The following is a 24154-nucleotide window of genomic DNA, read 5'->3' as shown; positions in this document are numbered from 1 at the left end:
CTCTTTCTCCACATCCTCACCAGCATCTGCTGTCACCTGAGTTTTTGATCTTAGCCATTCTGACTGGTGTGAGGTGGAATCTCAGGGTTGAGTGATATGTAAACCATTTTATTATGCATGGTATAGAAAAAAGAAATAGTGGATTTCACTGTGACTTGTTTGTACATGCCTTTTCCTATGTTGAGGTCATCTTCTTGTGTCCCAGCTTCTCTTCTCCATTGGTCCCCCTCTTTCCAATGAAACCTTGTCTAAGCAACCTTTAAAAAAGTCAGGGAAATGCCTAGGAATAGTCGTAATTAGGAGGCTGAATGAAGCAGGGTTAACACTTATTTGGAAGCACAGTGGATTCCAAACAGCCAAAGCAATGCTGCACCCACAAAGAGCACTCTGTGCAACAGCTGTGCCCGCACATGATCAGGTACAACAGTACCAACAGCTGCCAAGTTAGGAATGAGCTTAGAGGCTCATTAACATGGATGAGTAAAGAAAGTATAGCACGAATACACAATGTCATTCATCCATGAAGAACAAAATGGTGGGTTTTGCAAGACAGTGGATGAACTTGGAGGTTACCAAATTCCGTGAAGTAAGCTGGAGTCAGGAAAACAGGTGTGGCATGGTTTTTTCTAATGTGTGAAATTTTTCAGCAAACACTGGTAAGGGTTTGCCAGTGTTGTTTACCATTTCAGAGAGCTTACTATTTATTTCATGGTCCCCTCTACTGTTCCTTAGTTTCCATTTCATTAATTTCTGTCCTAGTGTTCATCTGTCTGCTAACTTAGAGTTTAATTTGATATTTGAGATCTGTTTTCCTTTTTTTTAAGGTAGGTCCTTACAGCTATAACTTCCCTGTTAAAAACTCTCTTTACTTTGTTCCAAAGCGTCTGATAAGTGACGTTTCATTTTCGTTTGATTATCAAATTTTTAAATTTCCCTTGATTAAGGAAATCAACACCACTGACTATTCAAAAGTATATTATTGAAGTTGATTTGCTAATATTAATTCTGTAGTTTCTTTTGTTTATAATTTTATGATTTGGTAAGATACAAAAATTATTTTAGTGTTTTAAAATTAAGACTTGCTTTAAGGCCCTATAATATGACTTATTCCTGGAGAAAATCCTGTAGGCTACAAGAATGTGTATTTCACAGGTGGCGGATAGAATATGTGTGTCTGTTAAGTACAGTTGATATTTGAAATAGTTTGAGGGAGGAGTGTGTGGATGGTTGAGCTTTTGATGAGAGCGTGTGGATGTCACCATTGTACCGGCTCAGTCTCTTCTTTCATGTCCAATAGCTCTTGCTTTATGAAATGTATAGATTTCAACATTCATCATATATATTTTTGATTTTTATATCTTTTTGAGGGCTTATTTACCTTATTTTTAACTTTATGCATGAGTGTGTGTTTGTGTGTGCATACATCCACATGAGTGCAGATGCATTTTGAAGGACAGAGAAAGCGGGTCCTCTGGAGCTGGAGTTATAGTTGTGACCCATCTGTCATGGCTTCTAGGAACCAACTCTGGTCCTCTGTAAGAGTATACCACACTCTTAAATGCTGAGCCAGCTCTTGAGCCCTTATATCTTCTTGATGGGCCATTTTCTTCATTAATGTATAGTTACCTTCTTTATCTCTTTGAACTCTTTGTTTTTCTTCATGAAGTCTGCTTTTTCAGCTGCCGACGTAGCTACTTTTATTTATCCAGATGGGAACCTTCCATCCCTGACTTACCTAGATGATGGGAACGCCTGCCTTCCGGTTCCCGACTTGTCTAGACAGAATGCTCGCCTTCCATTCCTGCACTTTCATCTCATCTTTGTCAGAGAGATGAGTTTCCTTCTGAGGGCACACACAGTTCAGCCCATTCATATCTTAATTGGAGAGTTTAGACTGTTTCTGTTTGGTGTAATTATTGAAAAGTGCACTCATTTCTCCTTCTTAGAGATTTGCTTACATGCTGTTGCTATGTTTGGTTTGTTCCTGTCTCATGTAGTTATTGATTTTCTCCCGAGATTCTTTCCCAAGTTCTCATGCTGTGCGCCTCCTTCCTCCTCTTGTATGTGGTATATCTTTAAGTATCTTCTCCTGCTCTGCTCCTTTCATGTCCCTGAATTACTCTTGATAATTCTTATCATGAAGGTCCTTACTTCTGCTTAAAATTAAAAGGTCAGTTTGCAGTGTTATGGTGTACTTTAGGGGTCACTGTCATTATAACCCTCTACTGCAGCTAAAGCTTGCAAGGATGGTGGCTTTCTCCTGTGCACTTCTGTTGTCCCAGACAGCCTGGCTCACTTGTGGTTGGAACTTCTGGTCCTTCTCACATGGGGTTGAAAAATGGCAGAATCAAAACTCAGGAAACAAAATCAAAGGTTACCAGATGTTGAAATCCTTTTGTTTGTATTTTAGTCAAGATCCAGAATTTTGTTCAAATTTAGTCAGAATTGAGGAAAAAGTCAGGTTCTCAAAGGCTATGGGATTCTTACTGTCAATGACTGCAAGTGATTATTATGAAATTAAAAACTAATGAGAAGTTATTTTACTCGAGACTCTATATTATCTGGTTTGGTATAAGGACAGATTAATGTATTTTAAGTCATTTGTTTTCCAGAGCTGTGTGGGCCTTTAGTCAGTTTAGAGTACTTTCCACAGTGATATCTTTATTTCCTCAGGGACTTCTGAGTGTAGTGCCCATCGTGCAACCCTGCTTCTGGGGACCATGTAGAGCAACAATTGTTACTAGCGGCTTCGAGAGCAGTCTAGGCTCTCATAACTGTAATGTTACTGGAACGTTTTGAAAATGAGTTTGATTCTGATCATTTAAAACCATCAGTACTGCTTTGTTGATACATGTTTTATTTTTGTCCTAGGTATTATTTTAAACTTAGTCCTGACCCATGCAAACCCCTGGCATTTCTCCTTATTCCAGCTATAGCAATTCTCGGAAACACTCACACTGTTTCAGTAAAGTCCAGGTAGGACAGTTTATTTCCTCCATGTGTCGCTGGATGTTATCACTTTATTTCTTGAAATATACTCTTTATGTTTAACTTGACTGTTACTAAAACTAAAACCATAGGGTGACTATCATTTATATGCAAATATAGTTCATATGCACGTATATTATGCTTGTTTTCTGAAGAGTAGGAGTTTTGTTAGGAAAAAATGCGTCTTTTTTTTTTCTTTTAAAACTTAACTCTTATATGATATCTAAGATTTAACTTTCCAAAAGATAGGAGTAATGTTAAGTAGATTGAACTGTAGCTAAGACTGGCCTTTTGCAGCAGCTGAGTAATAAGTACTTGAGGCCTTAGTGTGTACTTGAAGGCTTAGCCTTTTATGCTTGTATTCATGGTTGATGTGCTTCGTGACAGCACTTGAACTTTTTTGACTGAGCCTTCGCTCTGGGAGACCTCCAAGCTTTGAGACACTTGGAGCTGTTCCAGGATCAGGCTAAGGTAGGAGCAGAGGTGCCTGTGGTCTGAGCACAGGGGGGGTAAAACCTACAGCCAACGTTATCCTCAGACTTGGTGGCCAGCTTGAGCTACACTGGCCCAATTCTCAAATAAATAAATGATAGAGAGAAATGAGAGCAAATCTTGACTTGGCCACCTATCTCAGAAAACCAAAAGAGCTGGGCATGGTGGTGCACAACTTTAATCCCAGCATTTGGGAGGCAGAGGCAGGCAGATCTTTGTGAGTTTGAGACCAGCCTAGTCAACAAAGTAAGTTTCAGGCCAGCTAAGACTACATAGTGAGATGCTGTCTCAAACAAAACACCCCAAGAAAAAAAGAGGGTGACCAGAAAATTAAAAATAAATAAATAAATAAAATTTAAATAAGTACAAGCAAATATCACTTACAGTGTTAACTTTCCAAAGCAATATTAAAAGTTTAGATATTTCATTTTGGCTCACGATGTAATTTGTCTAATAATGCATATTTCTCCATCCCTTTACAGTAAATTGCTGAAGACCGTCTCCCAGTTCCCACTTCCTCTGGCTGTTGGCGTGATTGCTTTCGGCTCCTCCCACTTATACAGGGTCCCGTGTTTTGTGATCATCCCTCTTGTATTCCATGCGTTATGCAACTTTATGTAAGACTGGACTTAAGGAGGGAGAAGCAGCTCATGCCTTTTGGACCAGTGACACAGTGAACATACAGCGCCACCACCAGGAACAGTGAGGTCCTCTGGAGAAGACAAGTCTATTTTTACAGTATTGAAAATAGGAAATTAGTTTTGTAATGCTTGAGGGAAGTAGTTGAAGCATGGTTTCAGTCCGTGGTGTAGCATCTGTATACTTGTCATATCTGACAGATTAGTGAAGGGATTCTGTGGCCTCTGTCTTAAGGACTCCTGTACATACCAACTAGCTTTCATCTGCCATCCCAGGAACCTTCTAAAGACTATAGATGCAGTGCTGTGTGCAGTCTAAGTGAAACTTCTGCTAGTTTCATCAGACTTTGATTTGAAAAGTGGGTTTTATATTTGTTATAACTTACATATTCAAAATAAGTCTTAAAAGATTGTTAGAAGTGACAACTTGTTTTCTCAGAAGTAAAATGGTCATGGAGTCTGGTCAATTTTTGGCAGCCATAGTGGACAAAGTTTGATTCATCATCTTACATCTGTGAAAAAGAGCCTCAAATTAAAGGGAGGGTTTTTTGTTAATCGCTGCAGTTCAGATTCAAAACAATGGCATTTTCATGAGCTTTCAAATATGAATCTTACAGTGTATACTTGGTGAATATTAGAAGCATGGAAGAGATCTATCAAAAGATCTATTAACAAAAGAATGTTCTTGCAGATTCTGCATTGACACAGTCAGCCTCTGCCCCTGACTTAAATCCTTGACCCAGTGGTTGCCAAAAGTGCCTGTAGCAATGATAGGTTGTTAAAGGGATAAATCCAGACGCCAGAACAACTCTGGGTTTGCATCATTTGTTTGTCTACTGAGGAGGAAGGGTCTCAGCATAAATACAACATTGTACTTAATGTACAAAGCTATATACTAATAGAGAAACAATTGACAGCCTTTACTGAAAATGTGAACACTGCCTGAATAGATTGCACACCTATATCACTCATTAAGAGCAGAATCTTGGTTTGTAGAGGTGTCTCTAAGACTATAATTTTGCCACCTCGGGGAGTGGGGGTAACATTTTATTTCATTTCTAATTATAGTTCATTCTTAGCTACAGAAAAATAGGAAGGTCAGGAGCTTGAAGAATATAGTTGCTCTTTGCCTTCAATTAGAATAAATTCAAGCTGAGTCAGACCTGTGTCGTCAAACCCTTCACTTAGATGTGTGTCCTGTAAATGCCCATAAGCCTTTCCCGTGAAGTCCTCCATGTTACGGAATTCACAGTTGCACTTGTGAACTTACGTCCTTCTCAGTACCCAGGAATGGTACTAAGAGAATCCGCTTTGTTTTATCGGCTGTTACACACGGTGTCACAGCCTCTCAGCTGCTACTGCCAACCGGAGGGTTCCGCCCACGTCAGCCACGTTAGTTCTTCCCTGGACCTTTGCTTCTTCAGAGCTAATCAAAGGGTGAGGTTATTACCACAGAGTTAGTTGGTTTGTATGATTCTGTCACTGTCTGACTGGCATCGTGCTTGTTAAATATTCATATTTTCACTTATTAAGACTTTTAAAGGAAAGCCATCGTACTAGACATGTTAGACCCTTTAGTCCCTTGTTTTAGAAGAGAGTCAAAAGGAATAAACTGTACCATAGTGTTTGTGGAGTACCCAAGAGTGAGTTCATTGGATAATTACAATTTTCTCATGGCACAACACTTACATATCTAAGTAGGAATGTATCTGCTCTAACTTTGCTGGAGATGTGTGGCCTCTCTACACATGCTGTCTTTCATTCTGTCAGTGGTATTATAGACGTAGCTCAACTTAATGGCAACTGAATACTTTAACTTTCTGAATTTGAACATACATATACACATAGAAAGAACTTTCCAAAGTTTGGTGTTAGACTTTTTGACAGCCATGTTTATTTATTTATGAGATCTAAAGTCTCCCTGCTTAGCCAGTATTGCTCATGAATGGGTTGTATCAAGTTTGATTTTACGAGTAGTATATTTGTTATTAAAGCACATTAATACTAACAACAATATTTTTGTCTGAAAGTACTAATTCCCTAAGCCCTTAAAGTCTTATTTATGCCAGCAAAATATTTCAAATAATAGTAGCCTGGGTCTTCAGCCATTTGCCACACATACTCAGAGATACACACTCACACATAAACACAGATGGGCATGCTTTGATAGAATCTTCATCAAGCATTTAGACTCAGAAAGCTAGGTAGACTATCTGATTAGGAAAAGTGTTATCCCTTAAAAGGAAGTGATTTCATATAAACATTACATACTTTTGTCTATCATGTTTACATGAATATAGATTATGGTAGAGATTAATACAACAAATTTTTGAGTTCTGTTGTCATGTTTTTGTTTTTGTTTTTTTAAGAAATTGAGTTTTGGGGTAAATGTACTTATTTAACAACTGGGTTCTTGCTTGTAAGTAGATTGGGTATATATCAGACAGTTTATCTGTCTGATTATTGAGTGCTTAGTATTTTTAAAATGCCCTCATAGATTATTGCTATTATAATTTAGACCTGATCATTTTTTTGAAGATTGATTGATTTTGTGTGTGTGTGTGTGTGTGTGTGTGTGTACACGTATGTGTGCTGGTGCTCATTGTGGCCAGCAGAGGACGTTAGAGGTGGGTTGTGAATTGCTGGATGTCAATGCTGGGAACCAAACTCAGAGCAAGCACTCTTAACGAAGCCCTCTCTCCAGCCCCTGGACCTGACTGCTATTGCAGTTCTGCGTCTATGTGAATGAGTATACTAGGGATTGAATCCGGAACCTGTGTATGTTAGTTATGTTCTCTACTATTGAGTAATACACAGCTTGTCTGGATTCATTCCATGCCAAAATTAAGTATATTTTACTCTTTTCTTGGTGTCACTATAATGAAAACTTCAAAAGAAACCATTTATGCTTGATTAACACCGATTTTTGAGGTTGTCCTATGTCTATATTGATCATGTATTGGCTAGTCTTTTAAATCTTTTTATATTTTAGTTATGTAATTTCAGCTGACTATGAAGGGATACTTTTTATTGAGTGATCTTTATAATTATCACACATGTCAATATGACACATTTTCACAATGCTCACCAACGCATACAAGGCTGATTGCCTATCAAGTCCCTGTACATTTTTTCTTTTTAGCCTTTTAGTCTTTGCACTTATAGCATAATGTGTTCATTTCACCATGCACTCTCTTAATCCCTCCTATGGAAGATACTGAAGGAGAGGGAAGCAGAACTCAGTTTTTAGTTCTTGAAAGCCGCAGGAGGCACATGAGAAGTAGGCCTGGAGAGATACCTCAGACAGTCACATGCCTGCGGTGCAAGCATGAGGACCCAAGTGTAGACTGCCAGAGTCTATGTGAGAAACTGTCTAACTAGTGCATGCCTACAATCCCAGCACTGGGGCAGTGGAGACAGACAGATCTTTGGGGCTTGCTGGCTGGCCAGCCTGGCCGTATTGGCAAGCTTCAGGATTGGTGAAAGATTTTATGTCAAAAAATGAGGTGGAAAGTGATTGAGGAAGACATCCAGCATTGACCTCTGCCCTACCCCTCTCACCTCTCCCTCCACCTTCATATATACACATGGGTACACATATGTGAACATGTAAACACACACACAAATACTCAAGAGGTGGGGATCCACAAATATCATGAAGTAAACCAGAGCAGTTGATTCCATAACTGTGCAATGAGTGCAGTCCCTTGCTTTATTTGGTTTGATGCAAACTTTTAGAATGCTGTACTTAAGCATATGGGAAGTGGTTCTAAAAAATCATTTGGAAAAAAAAAATCCAAAAGTATGTTGATGCGTTGGATAGCTAGGTTTTTGTTGATTGCTTTTCATCTGTGTGGAAGATTTGTGAGTTTGTATATCATAGGAAACAAGAGACTATGAAGTTTATTGAGGGTCACAGTCCATTTGGGGAGTATGACACTTGCCAGAATAAAGGGAACCATGGGAGTTTCTGGGTTTAAGACATTGCTTCCTTCCGGGAAAGCTTCTTTACCAGATAAAGTAAATGTAGAACTCACCCTACAAACTGTAAGGTTGACAGCTAGGATTCTACTGCAGACTCTTTGAACAAGAAACATAATTCTCTGAATATCTACTCTTTCAACATAAGGCTTGCTGATGTGTGAGGAAATAAGAAAGCTCTGGGCTCCTCACACTCCTAACTTTTCAGAGTGTTATGGAAAATGGGAGTCAGGTCAGCAGTCCGAATGTGTGCTCTAAATGCTTAAACTTCTGCAATTGTAAAACATACCGCGAATAAATAAAAAACAGAATTTTATATGTCGGTACCTTGGTTTTGAGAACAGAGTAAGATCTGGAAATGCTGATACTAGGCACGTTGTTACTCTGTTAATACCGTAAATGTAGTAGTGCAGCTAAGGTGACCATGTTCAAAGTTGGCACTATCTAACCTACAGCTTGATTAACGTGTGTGAATAATAATTTTAAAATCGAGAACAGTTTTTTTTTTCAGTGCTTGTTGTATAATGCTGCCAAAAAAACATCCTTATACTAAGAAACCAGTTAATTTCTGATGACTTGATGTAGAATTGGTCTCTTGAGTCAGACTCAACCTGTAATCATTCTGTCATTGTTGACTTGAACATCAGTGGGAAACGCTATCTCTTGGTGTTTAGTTACTGTAAACTCTGCATATCTGAATTCTAATCTTAGTCTAAGAAGCCTGTGGGGATTTTGTAAAGTTCATGTGCTATTTTAAATGTTTTTATTTTTAGTATTTGTACGGTAGTGATGCTACTACGAGAAAGCTTATAGACACTGTGTAGCACTACTAACTGCTCTAGAGCCAAACAGACAGTGTATTTTGTATTTCATGTGTACTTTTTCGGTTTCATATTGGATTTTTTACATCCCTTTTTTAGGAAAAAAAAGATACATTTAAATTCTTTTTAGGGTAATCTGTATTGGAAACTAAGTAGTCTCAAGGTTAGCAAACATACTTTACCACCAAAGCTAAATGAAACTGTAAGATACCTCTGGAGATTTGTGCCAATGAACTTTTCTTAGTAATTTGGGGTTAAAACAAAAGTAATCTTTTCAGTATTTTTCATCTAGGACTTACAATAAATGTGGATATCATGAAAACATGTTCCATACTCTGTTTTTCTTTGAAAATTTTCCAAGATTTAGAACAGTGTGTTGTTCTGTGTTCTTTTGTGTCTGGTTTCCTGACATTGCTGGCTAAAAGGTGAATCCACTTAGTAGGAATCTTTTAGCAGTTAATTGCGGTAATAATCATTTGAAGTAATCTGACTGTGGCTTGTTTTGTGGTGTTAAAAAAAAAAATTCAGTTGTTTTGCACAATCCATTTTTGGTGTAGGTGTCTGGTTTATACAGTTGAAGCCTTCCCTGTGGCGTTTCTTTTGCTTTTTTTATGTCTCTGCTCAGTCCCTAGTGTTCATCCACTAGAACCTAATATAGTATAAGGCAAACCAGTTAGCATGCATATCTTGTGCCAAATACTCTGAAATACAGTTGTTAATGAAAAACCCTGGCATTGATACAGTGTTAGATAAGACTAGAACTATAACCACAGTGCAGTCATGAGAATGCTAGTTCCTCCTCAGAGGAACGGCATGGAAATCGCAGTGTTTCTTTAGTTTTGCTTAGCATCTACTGCTTCTTTGCCCTACAGTACTGTAATGTTGGTACATTTTTCATAAGTTAGCCTCACAATTGAAGAGACAGCACAGAAAACCAGATATTGAAATATTTGGTCTTGATCGAGTAATGATTATCTAAGTAACTGTTGGGGACTGTGGATAAATTAGAAGAAAGGTAGTTTATGAGAGCTGGCTTCAGGATGCTCTGTCCTCTGGAAGGAGTTTGTCTTCTGTGTGCAGTGATCTTGGCTTAGGTGGGAGATGCCTGTCCCTTAACATAAACAGGCTCTGTGCTTATGGAGGCAGAGGTTTGTGCAGATCTCCGTCCCCTGCCGTGTGGTTGGGAGAGAAATCTTCATTTTTATTGTGTATAAATTAGGAAGTTGTGCTGCATACCTTTTTTCTCATATCTTTTTGAAAATAGGCACTGACGTGTATCCTTTTGAAGTGATGCTGTGGTTTCTTAAACGTAGGACTAACTATAAATGTAGCACCATGCCCAAGATAAACCAAAACTGAGTATACCCCATCACTGTGACCTTGAACTTATTTGGGATAAAACAGACTGTGCCTTAAAATGACAAAGCAATGCCCTGCAGTCTTATAACTGTATTTTACTGTGGGTGGTCTTCTAGAGGTTGTCTGAAATCCCTTGCTTTCAAGTTGTCGAGATAAAAGTTTTAAGTAGCAATGGACCCACACTTACTTTAGTATCCCTTAGCTGCTGTTCCTGGGGCTGCCCTTAATTTCCAGAGCTTTTTGTTTTGATTTTATTTTAATTTAAAAATTGACTTAGTCTAAATATATGTGAGAAATTAGATTTGGCCAAAGTTTCTGGGGGAAAATATTTTAAGGGTAGTCAGGGCACTTCTGCTTCTAAACTTGCTGAATATGAAAAGATTAATCACTGAAATATATCTTAGTCTTATTGATAATAATCCTATCAAAGATGTGCGTTCCCTCTGAGACTTGTGGTCGGTGTTGTGGCAGATCAAGATGCGTTTATATTTTCAAATAAGGGTTATTAGGTTTATAGTAAGGATTTCCCAGCGACTAAACTCCAATGAATGTAGCTCTTGTTTTGAGCACTACCGTTTCACTTCCCTTGTTCTTTGTCCTGCCTCATTATCTTTATGGTATTAAGGGGGCATTAGCTCCTCTGTTTTTAATTTAATGTAAACTTTTATATTTGTATGTGTTGATTTAAAATAATGAGTATAATTTCCATTAAAGTCCAAATTACTCATCTTATAGTATAATCATATTCTTTGCCCAAAGATGCTCATTTCTGGGAACTCAGTCTGTTGTTTATTTTTACATGTTACTTTTGGGCATAAACTCAAATGTATGTCCTCCTAGTTCACCTCCATTACAATTACAATTTTATATTTAAATAAGAGTCTTAAAACTATGTAGAAATGACAATATGTCTTTTTTTTTTTTAAAGCCTGGTTAGATTGACAAAGAAGTTGTGCAAGCAGTGGGTGTCTAGTGAGCTCAGTTTCTATGGTTGAGCGTTGAGAGCACACACTCCTCATGGCTGCTGAGGGAGACTGTGTACAGAGATCATTTATTTGTACACTAATGGTTATCTTCTTATCCATAAAATGTAGTGTAGTAACAATGCGTCATGAAGGGAGCCTGTCCTGACGTGAGCAGTGAGAACGGCCTCGGTGCAGATCTCCCTGTCTCAACATGCATGCTTGTCCCAGTGCTGTGTGCCGTGTGCAGTGCACTAATACACGTGTGTGTAATTTTCTGTGTATTTTTGGTATGGTATAATTAACACTGTTACATTTAACTGGTTGTGATTCAGGGGGAAAGTGCTACTTATTCTACTTTGTAGAGTGTCGTGAATGTTTTTACCTGTGTTTCAGCATTGTGATGTGGTTTTATTATGTGAATATTTGCCTTCAGTCTCCGCTCAGGTATTAACGTGTAGCGATTTTTGGTGCTTTGTTTTTAATTTGTCATAACTGGTGTTCTGAATGTTCAAAAATAAATTCGGTGAATAAGCACATTTGGTACAAAGGTTGTTTACTGGTTTTCATACTCTGCAATGCTGTCTCAGAAAAGAAAGCATTCCACGCATCTTCTTTACCTGGCCCTTCAGGGAAAGCAGTGTGTGAGCACAGAGTGCCCTAGGCGCCAGGAAAAGCTGACACTCACAGCTTGGCATGTTGTAGTTTCCCCATCCCAGCATCTCTGTGGACAGCACATGGGTCATAGTCTGTTTTCCGGAGACTGACTTTCTCTTTTTTCACGTGCTAACTGGATATAATCCTAGGTGATCAGGTTCTAGCATAGAAAGAATGAAAAGCGATTTAGGCATTGTATGCAAATGTATAGGTTACTTTGCAGTTAATCAGAGGAAAGGAGAGGGGAGGGGAGGGGAAGAGAGAGGAGAGGAGAGGAGAGGAGAGGAGAGGAGAGGAGAGGCCTTGGGTTCTAGTTAACAGGTTTTTCTGAAGTTTGGTAGACATTGTGTTAGTCAATAAACCCAACTTCTTAGGTCATCTAGAAGCAACTGGAGAGACTTATATAATTCTAGATTTCCAAGTGACAGTAATTTGAGAATTTAACATAAATTCAAACACTGTTACAGAATTAGACAGAAGGAATCAAATGAGATAGGATATTTCTTAGGGGGCATGTTTCTTGTATTTTTAGCCAGCATCCCTAAATATGAGCAAATGTTCATTATCTTTCTATACAAATATTGTATATGTTATTACACAGGCCCAAAAAATGTCAGTTTTAAGATTGAGAGCCAGAAGATAAGATTGCTCAGTTGGTAAAGTTCTTGCCTTGCAAGTGTGAAGACCTGAGTTTAGGCACACACTCAAACATGTGTGTGTGTGTGTGTGTGTGTGTGTGTGTGTGTACAACACACAAGAGAAGCAAGGCATGGCAGTGCACACCTGTAACCCTGATGCTTGGGAGGCAGGAGATGGAGACAAAGGGATCCCTAGAGCTCACTGGCCAGCCAGCCTGGACAAACCAGTGAATTCCAAGTTCTATTGGAGACCTGTCTCAAAAAAATAAGGTAGAGAGCTAATGGAGTGAGTGGCTCAGTGTGTAAAGGGAATAGCCACCAGCCTGAGAATCTGAGTTCAACCCCTGGAACCAACTCCAGCAAGTTATCCACATACATACACAATGGCAAGATTCTATACTGATTGTGTGTGTGTGTGTGTGTGTTTGTGTGTGTGTGTGTGTGTGTGTGTGTGTGAGACAGAGACAGAGAGAGACTGACAAAGAGAAAGGGTTTTACTATGTAGCCCCAACTGGCCTGAAACTCACTCTGTAGACCATGCTGGCCTGGAAATGACAGAAATTTGCCTTCCTCTGCCTTGTTAATGCTACAATTCAAGTGTGCACCATCATTCCTGGCAAAATAAACTTTTTAAAAAAATGCATAATAAAATAAAAATCATGTGGAGGAACGTTGTGGAAGATACTGATCATCACCTGTTGGTCTGCACCCTACTGTAGGTATGCCTACATACACTGAACATACTAGGACAGTAGTAATATCAATTTGGTTTTCAAATCTTAACTATTTTTAGTGGTGAGAGATGTTTGTCTTAAGTTATTCTTTCTAGTAGAGCTGAAAGTTGTAGATATGGTTGCTCAGGCATTACTGTCATTTTCAACTTGTGGCTTTTGGGAATAGTGTTTTGAAGGTGCATCAATCTATGATGGTTATGTTAATTTGAATATAGTGGATATTTAGTAATGTAGTCCATTAATGCCTTAACCACCCCATATAAACTATAGTGTTGCTTTCATTTCTGCAAACCACCTCTCTGTCAGAATGGCTCCACACTCTGTCTGCAGCGCTCCTTGGCATCTCCAACATCTTGGGATCTCTAACACAAGCCAGGCTTCACTCTCCAGCTTCATGCAATGGCCTCCTCGGGCCTCCATGCATAGACTCTGCTGTAAGAGGCCTGGTCTCAGGGGCTTTCCATAACACCTTTCCTGTATTATGCTTGACTGTAATTCAGAACCAAATGGTTGAAGCTGCCAAGTTCTGCAGGGACTGGAACCTGGCCTCCTCCTTAAATTACTTTTGCATAAACTTTGTTGCATAAATATTGTTATTTAGACCTAGGAAATCTCTCTGGTTTTTTCCTTTAATAAATTGCAGGATTAGCTGGGCAGGGTCTTGCCCTGAAGTTACCCCCCCACACACACCCCCATTCCATTTAGTACCAGGTTTTGCTTTAAACACCTCAGCTCCTTGGGCCACCTGATACTCCGTTTCTCCTCGGACTGTACATTTCATGTTTCTCTTTGCCCCACTTGTACTTTCACTGTAGATCTGCATAAGAGTGAACACTAACAACCATGTGCATAGTCAATGGTAAGCTGTTGTGAAATTTCCCTTATCAGTGATATTAGAGTGAACACTAACAACCATAAACACGGTCAATAATAGGTGGTTGTGAGTGATATTAGCCTAAAACTCAATTCAACAACTGGCAGATTTTTCAGATAAGGGCAAAATTCATCCACATTTTTAGCCATAATAATCACAAGAATGGTCTCTAATATTCTTCCCCTCCGAAACCTCGTGAGCTGGGTGTCCACCACTGTCTTCCATGTTCACACTAGGATGGTTTATTAAGCCCACTTAAAGCATTCTACTGCTTTTCTAGTCCAGAGTCTCAGCGCCTTCCATATTTTTCCAACAAGCAGCATGGCCAGGGATGTCACGGCAATACTTTATTCCTGGTACCTATTTGCCTTAGTGACTGTTCTATTGCTATGAAGAGACACCTTATCTAAGACAACTCTAATAAAAGCAAGCATTTATTTGGTACAGTTTCAGGGGATTAGTCAATGATCATGGTAGAAAATAGACAGGCATGATGCTCCCTTGGTAGTTCAAGAGCTTTACATCATGATCCACAGGCAGAGAGAGACTGGGCCTAGTGTGGGCTTCTGAAACCTCAAAGGCCACTCGTACAAAACCACACCTACTCCAACAAGGTCAGCCTTCCTAACTTTTCCCAAGCAGTTTCACAAACTGGAGACCAAACATTCAAACACGAGTCTGTGGGGGCCATTCTCACTTATACCACCACACCCCTCCTTTGTAGGAGGCTTCCTTTTAAAGCTCTTTCCCAACCTTTGTTGTATGCTTGTCTTCTTCTTGATAACCATTTTGACCAGGGTGAGACAGAATCACAAAATAGTTTTGATTTGCCTTTTCCTGCCGGCCAAGGATGTTGAACAATTTTAAAAGTATTTATTGGCCATTCATATTTATTTTTTTAATAGGAGGTTTTTTAAATTTTATTTACTTTATGTGAGTACACTGTTGCTGTCTTCAGACACACCAGAAGAGGGCATCAGATCCCGTTACAGATGGTTGTGAGCCACCATGTGGTTGCTGGGAATTGAACTCTAGAGAAGGAGTCAGCGCTCTTCACCTCTGAGCCATCTCTCCAGTCCCATATTTCTTCTTTTGAGAACTCTGTTCAAGTCCTTGGCCCATTTATTGATACTCAGTTTTGAATGTTTGGTGTTACTTTTTTTTTTCAGTTCTTTGTGTGTACTAGATAGTAGCACCCTGTCTCAAGAATAACTGCCAAAGATTTCCTCCCATTCTATGCACGGTCTGTTTACTCTGCCGATAGTTGCTATGCCAGGGAGAAACTTTATAGTTTCCTGTAGTCCCATTTGCCAGACCTTGGGACTGTGGCCTATGCTATTGGATTTCTGCTCAGGAAGGTTTTACCAGGAACTATCTTGAAATGGTTTCTCTGTGTGAGCTAGTTTCTCTCTGGCAGTTTTGGTGTTTCAGGTCTTAAATTAAGGTCTTTGATCCATTTTGAATTTTATGTGGGATGAAAGATAGGGATCTAGTTATTGTAAAGATAAAAATTAGGTTTCTAGATCAGAAACTCTTACTAACAAGCAACATAGATGCCAGTTTCCTCTGCAGGCTTCTCTGCTGAGAGCGCTGTGAGGAGGCCCAAGATAAACCTTGAATATGCAAAGAGAAATTTGTTTGTTCTACACTATGAAAGGAGCCAACTGTCATGGAGCTGGCAGTTTGTATAAATGATGCTCCTGCCTCCACCGCCTGAAGAACTGGTGTTCCCATGTTACAGTCATTTGGAATGTAATGTTTGGGATTCATTTTCCAATGTAAACATGGTTCTGGAGAGGTACATTAAAAGAGCTGTGTGACACTCTTTCTAGGCATTGGTTTCTTCTGCTCAAGCAGCCAAGCCATATGGACACGTGATCACATTCCAGAATTCTTTATATAAGGTAGGGATGCTGCCTCTCTGCATCCTGCATGCTGTTAGTGATGTCTAAGAACCAAATGATTGGCGTCTTCACTGAGAAGGCCAACACTGTCAGGACCTCAGTTGCCATCTGCTAGTTCAGGGAGGCAGAAATGAAACAAGTGAGCTGCCTTTGGGGCGCTCTTGTGATGCTCAAATTGAGAAGTCTCTGTGAAGCCAGTCAGGGTTAGGTTTGACTTGGAACCTGTCCTGGTTCTATGACATGGAAAGATCGAAAACAGGGTTAGCATCTCTGTTGGTGTAGCCAGAAAATGCCCTTATTTTCTAGGCTCCCCAAGGCCTTATATACAAGAATGGGATTGGAGTCTCTTCATCTTGCTGCTGCTATACTTTACAGCTTTAAGTTAACTTGTAAAAAGCAGTCAACTCAGTGGGATGTGGTGACACACACCTGAAATCCCAGAGGTGGAGAGGAAACATCAAGAGTTTAAGGTCCCTGGGCTACCCAAAAAAACCAAGCAAACACGCAGAGGAAGAAGGAAAAGAGGAGAAAGGAGACTCTGTAATGTAGTAAGGTCTTTTGGTACCAAAGACTACTCACTGATAGCCTTAATCTGTGCTTCAATTTTGAGGAAAGAGAAGTAAATCATAAGAAAACCAAAAGGTGAGGGCTATTTTAATAAAGCCTCCTAGGCTGCTGTGAGATCCATACAGACTTGTCTCTCCTGTGCCTTTCTCTTGAATAGTCTTTTGAGACCCTTTTGTACCAGGATTCATGCCAGAATCATTTGGCTTCTTATTTTACTTTTAAGAGGAAAGAAAGCTAAAGGGGTGTAGAAGGGTAGCTTACAAGAAAGGAAATAGGCACAGAGAAATTAAGCAATTTGCGTATAGTGGGGTCCAAACTAGGTTACCTGTGATTATTCAAGGAAGTGTCCTCAGCTGCAGGCTTGTGGCAGTAATAGTATTAGTTGATTTCACATTCTCTGCTGAAATCCTTTCTGACTCATTATCCCTTTTGCCTTGGTGGGGAGAAAAGTGTTTCCAATGTTCTACCAAAAGATTTCCATTTGTTCTTTCTATAACTTTTTAGAGATAACATCTAACTCTGTTGCTTTGGTACTATGTTCCTGGGAGATGATTCACCAGGCCAGGCAGGCTTGCCTACTGAATAGAGCTGAGTCAGTGTAGCTCATTTAGCCTCCGAGTTTGTCCTCATCTATAGACTAGAAATATCCACTCACAGTCCCAGTGTGGTGACTTAACTTACCTTGCTACATGCGTCTGATACACTAGAGGCTCTAAATAGAGCTTTTTTTTCTTCCAGCCCACCACTCTCTGCTCTTCTGCTCCATAATGACTTCAGAAACAGCGCTGCATGACAGCCCAATTCTAAATCTGGACAAATTTAGTTCTAGAACTTTCTACCACATCACGGAGCTTCTGTAAATACATTGCCCCTAACAAAGAGCCTCACCCCTTCATATGAAATACTTTGTGTTCCCATTCTTAATACTGTGTTCTTTTATAACTATTTGTTCTCTCTCTCTCTCTCTCTCTCTCTCTCTCTCTCTCTCTCTCTCTCTCTCTCTGTGTGTGTGTGTGTGTGTGTGTGTGTGTGTGTGTGTGTGTGTGTGAAAGAGAGAGAGAGAGAGAGAGAGAGAGAGATGTGCCATGGTGCACATGTAGAAGACCACTTTGAGGAGCTGGTTCTCTCAGTCTGCCTTCACCAGGGGACCAGGATCTAACTCAGGTCCCTAGGCTTATGCAAGTGCATTTACCCCTGAGCCATTTCTCTGCTGCTTAATTGGTTAATTGTCAAATATTCTTCATAAAATATCATAATAGTGACTCAAAATAATCCAAATCTTGATTCCTAAAAACCCAATTATGTCTTTAACAAACATAGGCTATGCTGTTAAATATTGGAGTTGAGTTGTAAATATGGGGTCTTATGTTTTATTATTTTTAATACATTTGAATTTCACATAATAAAGAATCATTAACTTCAGCTAATTCCAAAGGACTCCTACTTGAAATTATGCATTTGTATGAAATTATAGATTATTATCCTCAATGATCACCCTAAAATACTAATACAGAGAAACAAAGTAAAAAGCTAGTAGGCACTTTTAAAGTTAAAGATTTAAAATACTAAATTAGCCATGAAGCCCAGATCACAAAAAAGTTGATAAATTGGTCTTCATTAAAAATGAAAAGTTCCTCAGAAGATGGTGTGTGGGGGCTGGGAAATGGCCCAGTTGGTCACTGCTGTACATGTGCAAGCATGCACTGTGCTTCAGCTACGCAATCACAGCACGACACAAATCACAAGAATTATTAGCAAATAGCTTATTAACATATGTGTGTTATATATTAATCATATATTAGCAAATGAAGTCCAGTAAAGTGGATACTCTATCATGATCAAGTGAGATTTACTTCACAAATGCAACATAGGTTTATGATTATAAAAATAAATCAATATCACGTAGTCCTGGTCATCACTGACTAAATCGTGAGCTTGATTGAGCTCAACATCAAATATATTTTCATGTATCCACATAAATCCATATGTTGGTAGACAAAGTGCTTATAACAAAATAAAATAATATTATTTAAGAGGAGAACATGCTCCATTTAAATTGAATATCTCTGCTTATTGAAAGAACAAGTTGATGGCAAATATTTGCAGGCAATGCTTCTGAAGAGAAGTTTCTTCTCAGAAGCTGCAAAATCTGCAGCTTATAAGGGAACATAAAATATCCCATTTTTCAGAAAGCCGGACTTGTACTGATTTAGACCAAAAAGCAACACTACAAAGGAAAAAAATTAAAATAGTCTCCACATCCAGAACACATAAGGAACTCAACAGCAAAATAACAAGACAAAAAATAGCAACAAATAGTTCAGCTAAGTGAACAAATGCTTTGAATAGACATCAGGAGAAGAGAAATGATTGAGTATATGAGAATAATGTTCCACATCATTAGGAGCATACACATTGAATAAGTTAGCACCATGCTCCAGTTGGTAGAATGGCTTTGCCTTGAGCTTCCCATTGTTGCAGCACAATCCTTGAGATACCCAAAGGTGGAATTGTTTATTTTGGCTTAGCTTCAGAGATTTCCATGCCTTGACTTTAGTCCATGTGGCACACACTGATCTTGTCACCATGGTCAGCAAACAGAGAGAGGAGGCTGGGATACTGCTCAGATCCTGGCCATCTATCTTCCCTCCATCCAGCCAAACACTTCCCCAAAGCTCCGCCTCCAGATGTCCTTGCTTTGGGGACCAGGCCCATAGCACAAGAGACTTCAGGGGAAATTTTAGCTCTACCCCATAACATAACAGGCTTTTGTAAAAATGTTTAAAAAAAAAAATGCTAGCAAGGATTGGAGAAAGAACTGGCGTATGTTGTTTTCGAACTAGAGATAGAACAATCCCAACAATGAATGGGAAAAGAAAATTTATATATGTATGTGTGTATACATATATATATGTATATATGTGCCCCCATATATATGTATACATACATATATATGCACACCGATATAGAGAGATGTACATATATATATACACACACGTATATGCACATACGTAGACATACACAATAAAATAGTAATTACAAAAAATATAATTTCTGTCTCTTGCTGCATCCTGGATGAAAGAGAGGGTGTCCTGTTGAAGTGAATCCACTGAGTGAGGACCACTTACTGGGTCTCTTACAGGTGAGTGCATAGAGGAGGGAGAAGGGTACTTCCAGAGTTGGAAATGAAGGGAAGCTGGGGACAGAGGGAGTGGGAGGGAGAGGTATGTGTTAATGGAAACAAAGGCAAAACTGATGGGACAGTGTTTCTAATGCTCTCTGTAGTGTGGGATGTTATGGATGATGACAACTAATTATATAATTCAAAAGAAAACAATGTGAGTGCTTATAACACCAATGGCAATGTGGTCTGGTGGGATTTGCCTGAGTCTGCAGCCAGTTAGGATTTGGTTCCACTTGTAGCCTCTTCCATGCTGAGTCCTTGGGCTGGAGGAGCAATAGGTGGAGTCCAGAGTCCACAGGGAAGTTCTGTCTGGTGGCAGCGGGGGTTGGAGGTGGGAAGACTGTCTCTTAGGAAAAGAATCATATTCTGCGGGGGTCTGCTCCTCAGGGGCAGCGAGTGAGGGACAGCAGCAGTTACCTCAGTCCTCAGATTGCCTGTTTGTCCACGTAATCCTTCATACTCCCTGAAGCACACCACCCCAGGGAAGTGCAATGGAGCCAGAGGATGCCTCTGCACAGGACTTGCAGGGCCCCATTTGTGACTGTGTCCCTTCCCTCCCTCAGCCATGTCTGCAGCCTGAGAGTTTAAGCAAGTGAAGGACAATTAATGAACCAGTGGCTTTGAAAAACTAGAAGGGGGTGGAGGCTGGTGAGAGGGCTCAGTGGTTAGGGTATTCTAGAGGTCCTGAGTTCAATTCCCAGCAACCACATGGTAGCTTACAATCACCTAGAAAGGGTCTGATGTCCTCTTTGGCATGCAGGTGTGTGTGCAGACTGAGCACTCATATAGTAAAAAACAAATGAAAAATAAAACAAAATTTAACCTAGTGGTAATGATGAAGGCCTTTAATCCCAGCTCTCGGAGGCAGAGGAAAATGGATTTCTGAGTTTGTCAGCCTTATCTACAGAGGGAGTACCAGGACAGCCTGGGCTACTCAGAAAACCCACTTCAGAAAAAAAAAAAAAAAAAGAGGAGGAGGAGGAAGAGGGAGGGACAGAAGGAGGAGGAGGAGGAAAACTGAAAAGAAAAGCTAGAAGAGGGAAGAAAGAGGGAAAGGAGGGAGAAATCAATCAAATGAGGTGAGGCATATGCCAGTCACCTTGATCTGATCATTGCACACTATATGCATGTATTTGATAAGTTATATCCCTGCCAGTGAAATGAGCAGGTTCAAATCAGATTAGATGATATTAAATGTAGGTTTATTAGGAGTCTGCTCTCTAAGTCTAGTGGGTTCACTAGCCCCAAGGAAGCCTCCATGGGAAGGGAGAGGGGAGAGAAGGGAGAGAGAGACAGAGTGAGCTCCAGTGGGGAGTGGGGCACAGGAGGGAGCAAAATGGTTTATATAGAGGAGATCCTCTGGGGGGAAGGGCAACCCAGCCCCTGGGTTGCAAAGTTCAGGATTGGGGACAGGCTAAACCAGGGATGCTGGGAGAACCTGGAGGCCAGGTCTCCTTTGAGATGTAAAATATGCACCTCAGTCCCTTGTCCTGGGGTCAGAAACCAAACAGTATTGAAATATCCCAGAGTGCTTCTACAAAATACGGGCAATTGCCATGCCAATTAAAATTCATTAGATATTTCAAAAATCTTAATAACAAATCAGAAGTTTCCTTTAGATTAAACAGATGTGGAATTTTAAGAGCAGCTCAGCAGGCACTATAAGCAGAAGCACAGAATGTCCCTAGGAACATCTAAGCTCATAGTAAAGTAAGATTAGGATGACATCGTCTGTGAGTGAGAGGTCTTGGGGCCTTTCCCACAAGGAGACTGGAGAGACTTTTGAAAGATGAGGACACAGGTTGGCTCCCTGTTCTCCTTGGTTTAAACACTCCCAGGATGCTGTGCATTCAGCCTGACTTGGGAAGGTCTGGCTTTGGGTTTTGTTGTCTTTTTCCCTTGGGACAAAGGCTTACTGGTTCTGTCAGCACTCGGGACTGGGGAGTAGTACAAAGAGACCCATTTGCCCAATTATTCCCCCAGAATAGCCAAAGAAATACTGTCTGAACTTGTCCTCATTTTATTCTTCTCTGAAATGACTCTTTTTATCTTATAAAATACATACTTGGAAATTTGGGGTTCTAATTTTAAGATGGTATTTTTTTTCTCAAATACTTAACGCTACACGTGGGTTAAAATATATGGCCCATTACAAAATTCTGACTCATGGATGAGGTTTTATGCAATTTAGTAGCCTGATGTGGACCCTGCTCTCATCTCTTTGTATTTTAAAAAAATCTGTTTAAAAAGTACAGGTTTGCTCATGCCGCAGCCCAGGCTCACAACAGACTTTTCAGCCAAAGCATTTTTGCATTGTAGGTTGAGTAACAGAAGCAGCTCAGTTTGTCCCAAAAGGGGATGGAGGGGTCTCCATCTCTGTAGAGCTGAGGGCAATAGTGAGTCCGAGGTCTCCCTCCCTCCCTGCCATCTCTGCACCCCCTGTATTCTTGCACCGTGGTTGCTGTAAAACATTAACAAAAATCCAAATGACTTGAAACAACAGAAATATATTCCCTCCTTTCTAGAGGGGAAGTCTGTGATCTGTATCACCAAGCCCAAAAGGAGGCCAGGGCAGGACCATGGCCCCAGTCCCATTGGAGACCAGAATAATTTTGCTATTCGAGCTTCTTGTTGGTTGCTTGCATTTGGGGCTTGTGGGCTGTGTCACTCAAGTCTTCAAGACCAACATCAACTCTTTTAAATGTCTGTGTCCCTATGAGCTGTTCCTCAGTGTGACTGGAATCTTCCTGTTTCTGTCTTCTGTAAGGACAAATGATCATACTGATGGCACATCTATATAACTCAGGATAACCTCCCTATGTCTTAATTAACTCATCTCCTCAAAGACATTTCTCATGAGTAAAGTAGCATTTGAAGCATTAGTGTTTAATGTCTTTGGCATTTTTTAGTCTCTCACACCTCCCTGTACCTCAGAATACTTTGAAATACAGAACCTAGGAAGCCCAAATTGTTATAGGATATTTGATTTATTGCACATAGAAAACCTAATTGTTAGCAAACTATACAAGCTTAGATAGCTATGTTCTTTAGATACGGTTAGGTTGGTCCTACAGAGATGCAACTTGAGTGTGTCTCTAACTGCCTCCATAGTTTAAGAATGCTAAAGAATGAAAAGTTTCTGACTATTTTAAGTCAAGTTGCTTGGGAGAGGTCCTGTGGTCTTGGCAAAGTCAGCTGGGTAGTCTTGAGCTTCCCATCATAAAGGTTAAATGGTTTGGCATGGAGCCCACCTTCCCCAACTATGACTTTAACATTGTTCAGTCTGCCAAGGGTAGGGGAGAAGCTAGAGACTTCTATTATAGCAATTGGACCTTTGAGAGCTCTCTATTTTGACTTGGAAGAGCCTTTATGGAAGGAGCTCCAGGTAAGAGATAGGGAGTTCTCTTTTGGGTTTGCAGGAACAACAGAGAAGCAGCTGACAGGATACAGATAAATCAGAATTCAAGGAAAGAGAGTTAAGGAGCCATCTTGGGTTTGGAGTAGCTGAAGAGAAAAGGAGACTAGCTCAGTAGAATGACACAGAAAGGTTTCTAAAGAGCTAGCAGTTTAATTGTTAAAAACAGGCTTGTAAATAGATATTTTATGTATAGTTAAGAAAATAAAGTTATGTCACCAAGCTAGCAGGTTTTCACCTCACTTTATGCCCCCTGTGTCTTTATTGATATAAATATTAGTTACCTTTGAAAGGATAAATATTACACCAGATCTCCAGGATCTAAGGTTTAAATCTCTTCTTCCAGGTCCCCTGAAATCCTGAATCATCTCAGAATCCTTCATGGAATTGTCACTCATTCATTTCTTATCCCTTTGAGACCTGAGGTATACCTTCTTCCAAGCCCATGTGCCTAAGGAAACATTGTTGGATATACATCAGTCTTAAAAACTTAACCTCTCGGGCTGGTGAGATGGCTCAGTGGGTAAGAGCACCCAACTGCTCTTCCGTAGGTCTGGAGTCCAAATCTCAGCAACCACATGGTGGCTTACAACCATCCATAACGAGATCTGACTCTCTTTTCTGAAGTGTCTGAAGACAGCTACAGTGTACTTACAAATAATAAATAAATCTTTAAAAACAAACAAACAAACAAACTTCTTTTAAAAAAAAACCTTAACCTCTCTTTTAATTTCCACTCTGAATGTGTAAAATAAAAGAATATGGTCATTACAGTTGATTGGTGAATGTCTTAGGGTTTTACTGCTGTGAACAGATACCATGACCAAGGCAACTCTTATAAGGACAACATTTAATTGGGGCTGGCTTACAGGTTCAAAGGGTCAGTTCATCATCATCAAGGTAGGAACATGACAGCATCCAGGTAGGCATGGTGTAGGAG

The 24154-nt window shown here is 39.9% G+C and overlaps 1 protein-coding gene across 1 annotated transcript in view; it reads left to right on the top strand.

Annotated features, from left to right (window-relative positions):
* The window catches only part of Pgap1 (post-GPI attachment to proteins 1), an 82316-nt gene extending 76562 nt beyond the window's left edge, over positions 1-5754 (top strand). Inside the window, exons 26-27 of the mRNA XM_021162705.2 lie at positions 2872-2976; positions 3963-5754. Of these exons, the coding sequence (XP_021018364.1) occupies positions 2872-2976; positions 3963-4101 (244 nt within the window). The 3' untranslated portion in view covers positions 4102-5754. The remainder of the gene's footprint in view (positions 1-2871; positions 2977-3962) is intronic.
* The last annotated feature ends 18400 nt before the right edge of the window (positions 5755-24154 follow it).

This window comes from Mus caroli, chromosome 1 (assembly GCF_900094665.2).
Source record: "Mus caroli chromosome 1, CAROLI_EIJ_v1.1, whole genome shotgun sequence".
NCBI classification, from domain to species: domain Eukaryota; kingdom Metazoa; phylum Chordata; class Mammalia; order Rodentia; family Muridae; genus Mus; species Mus caroli.
This window is presented reverse-complemented; position numbering and strand designations above follow the sequence as displayed.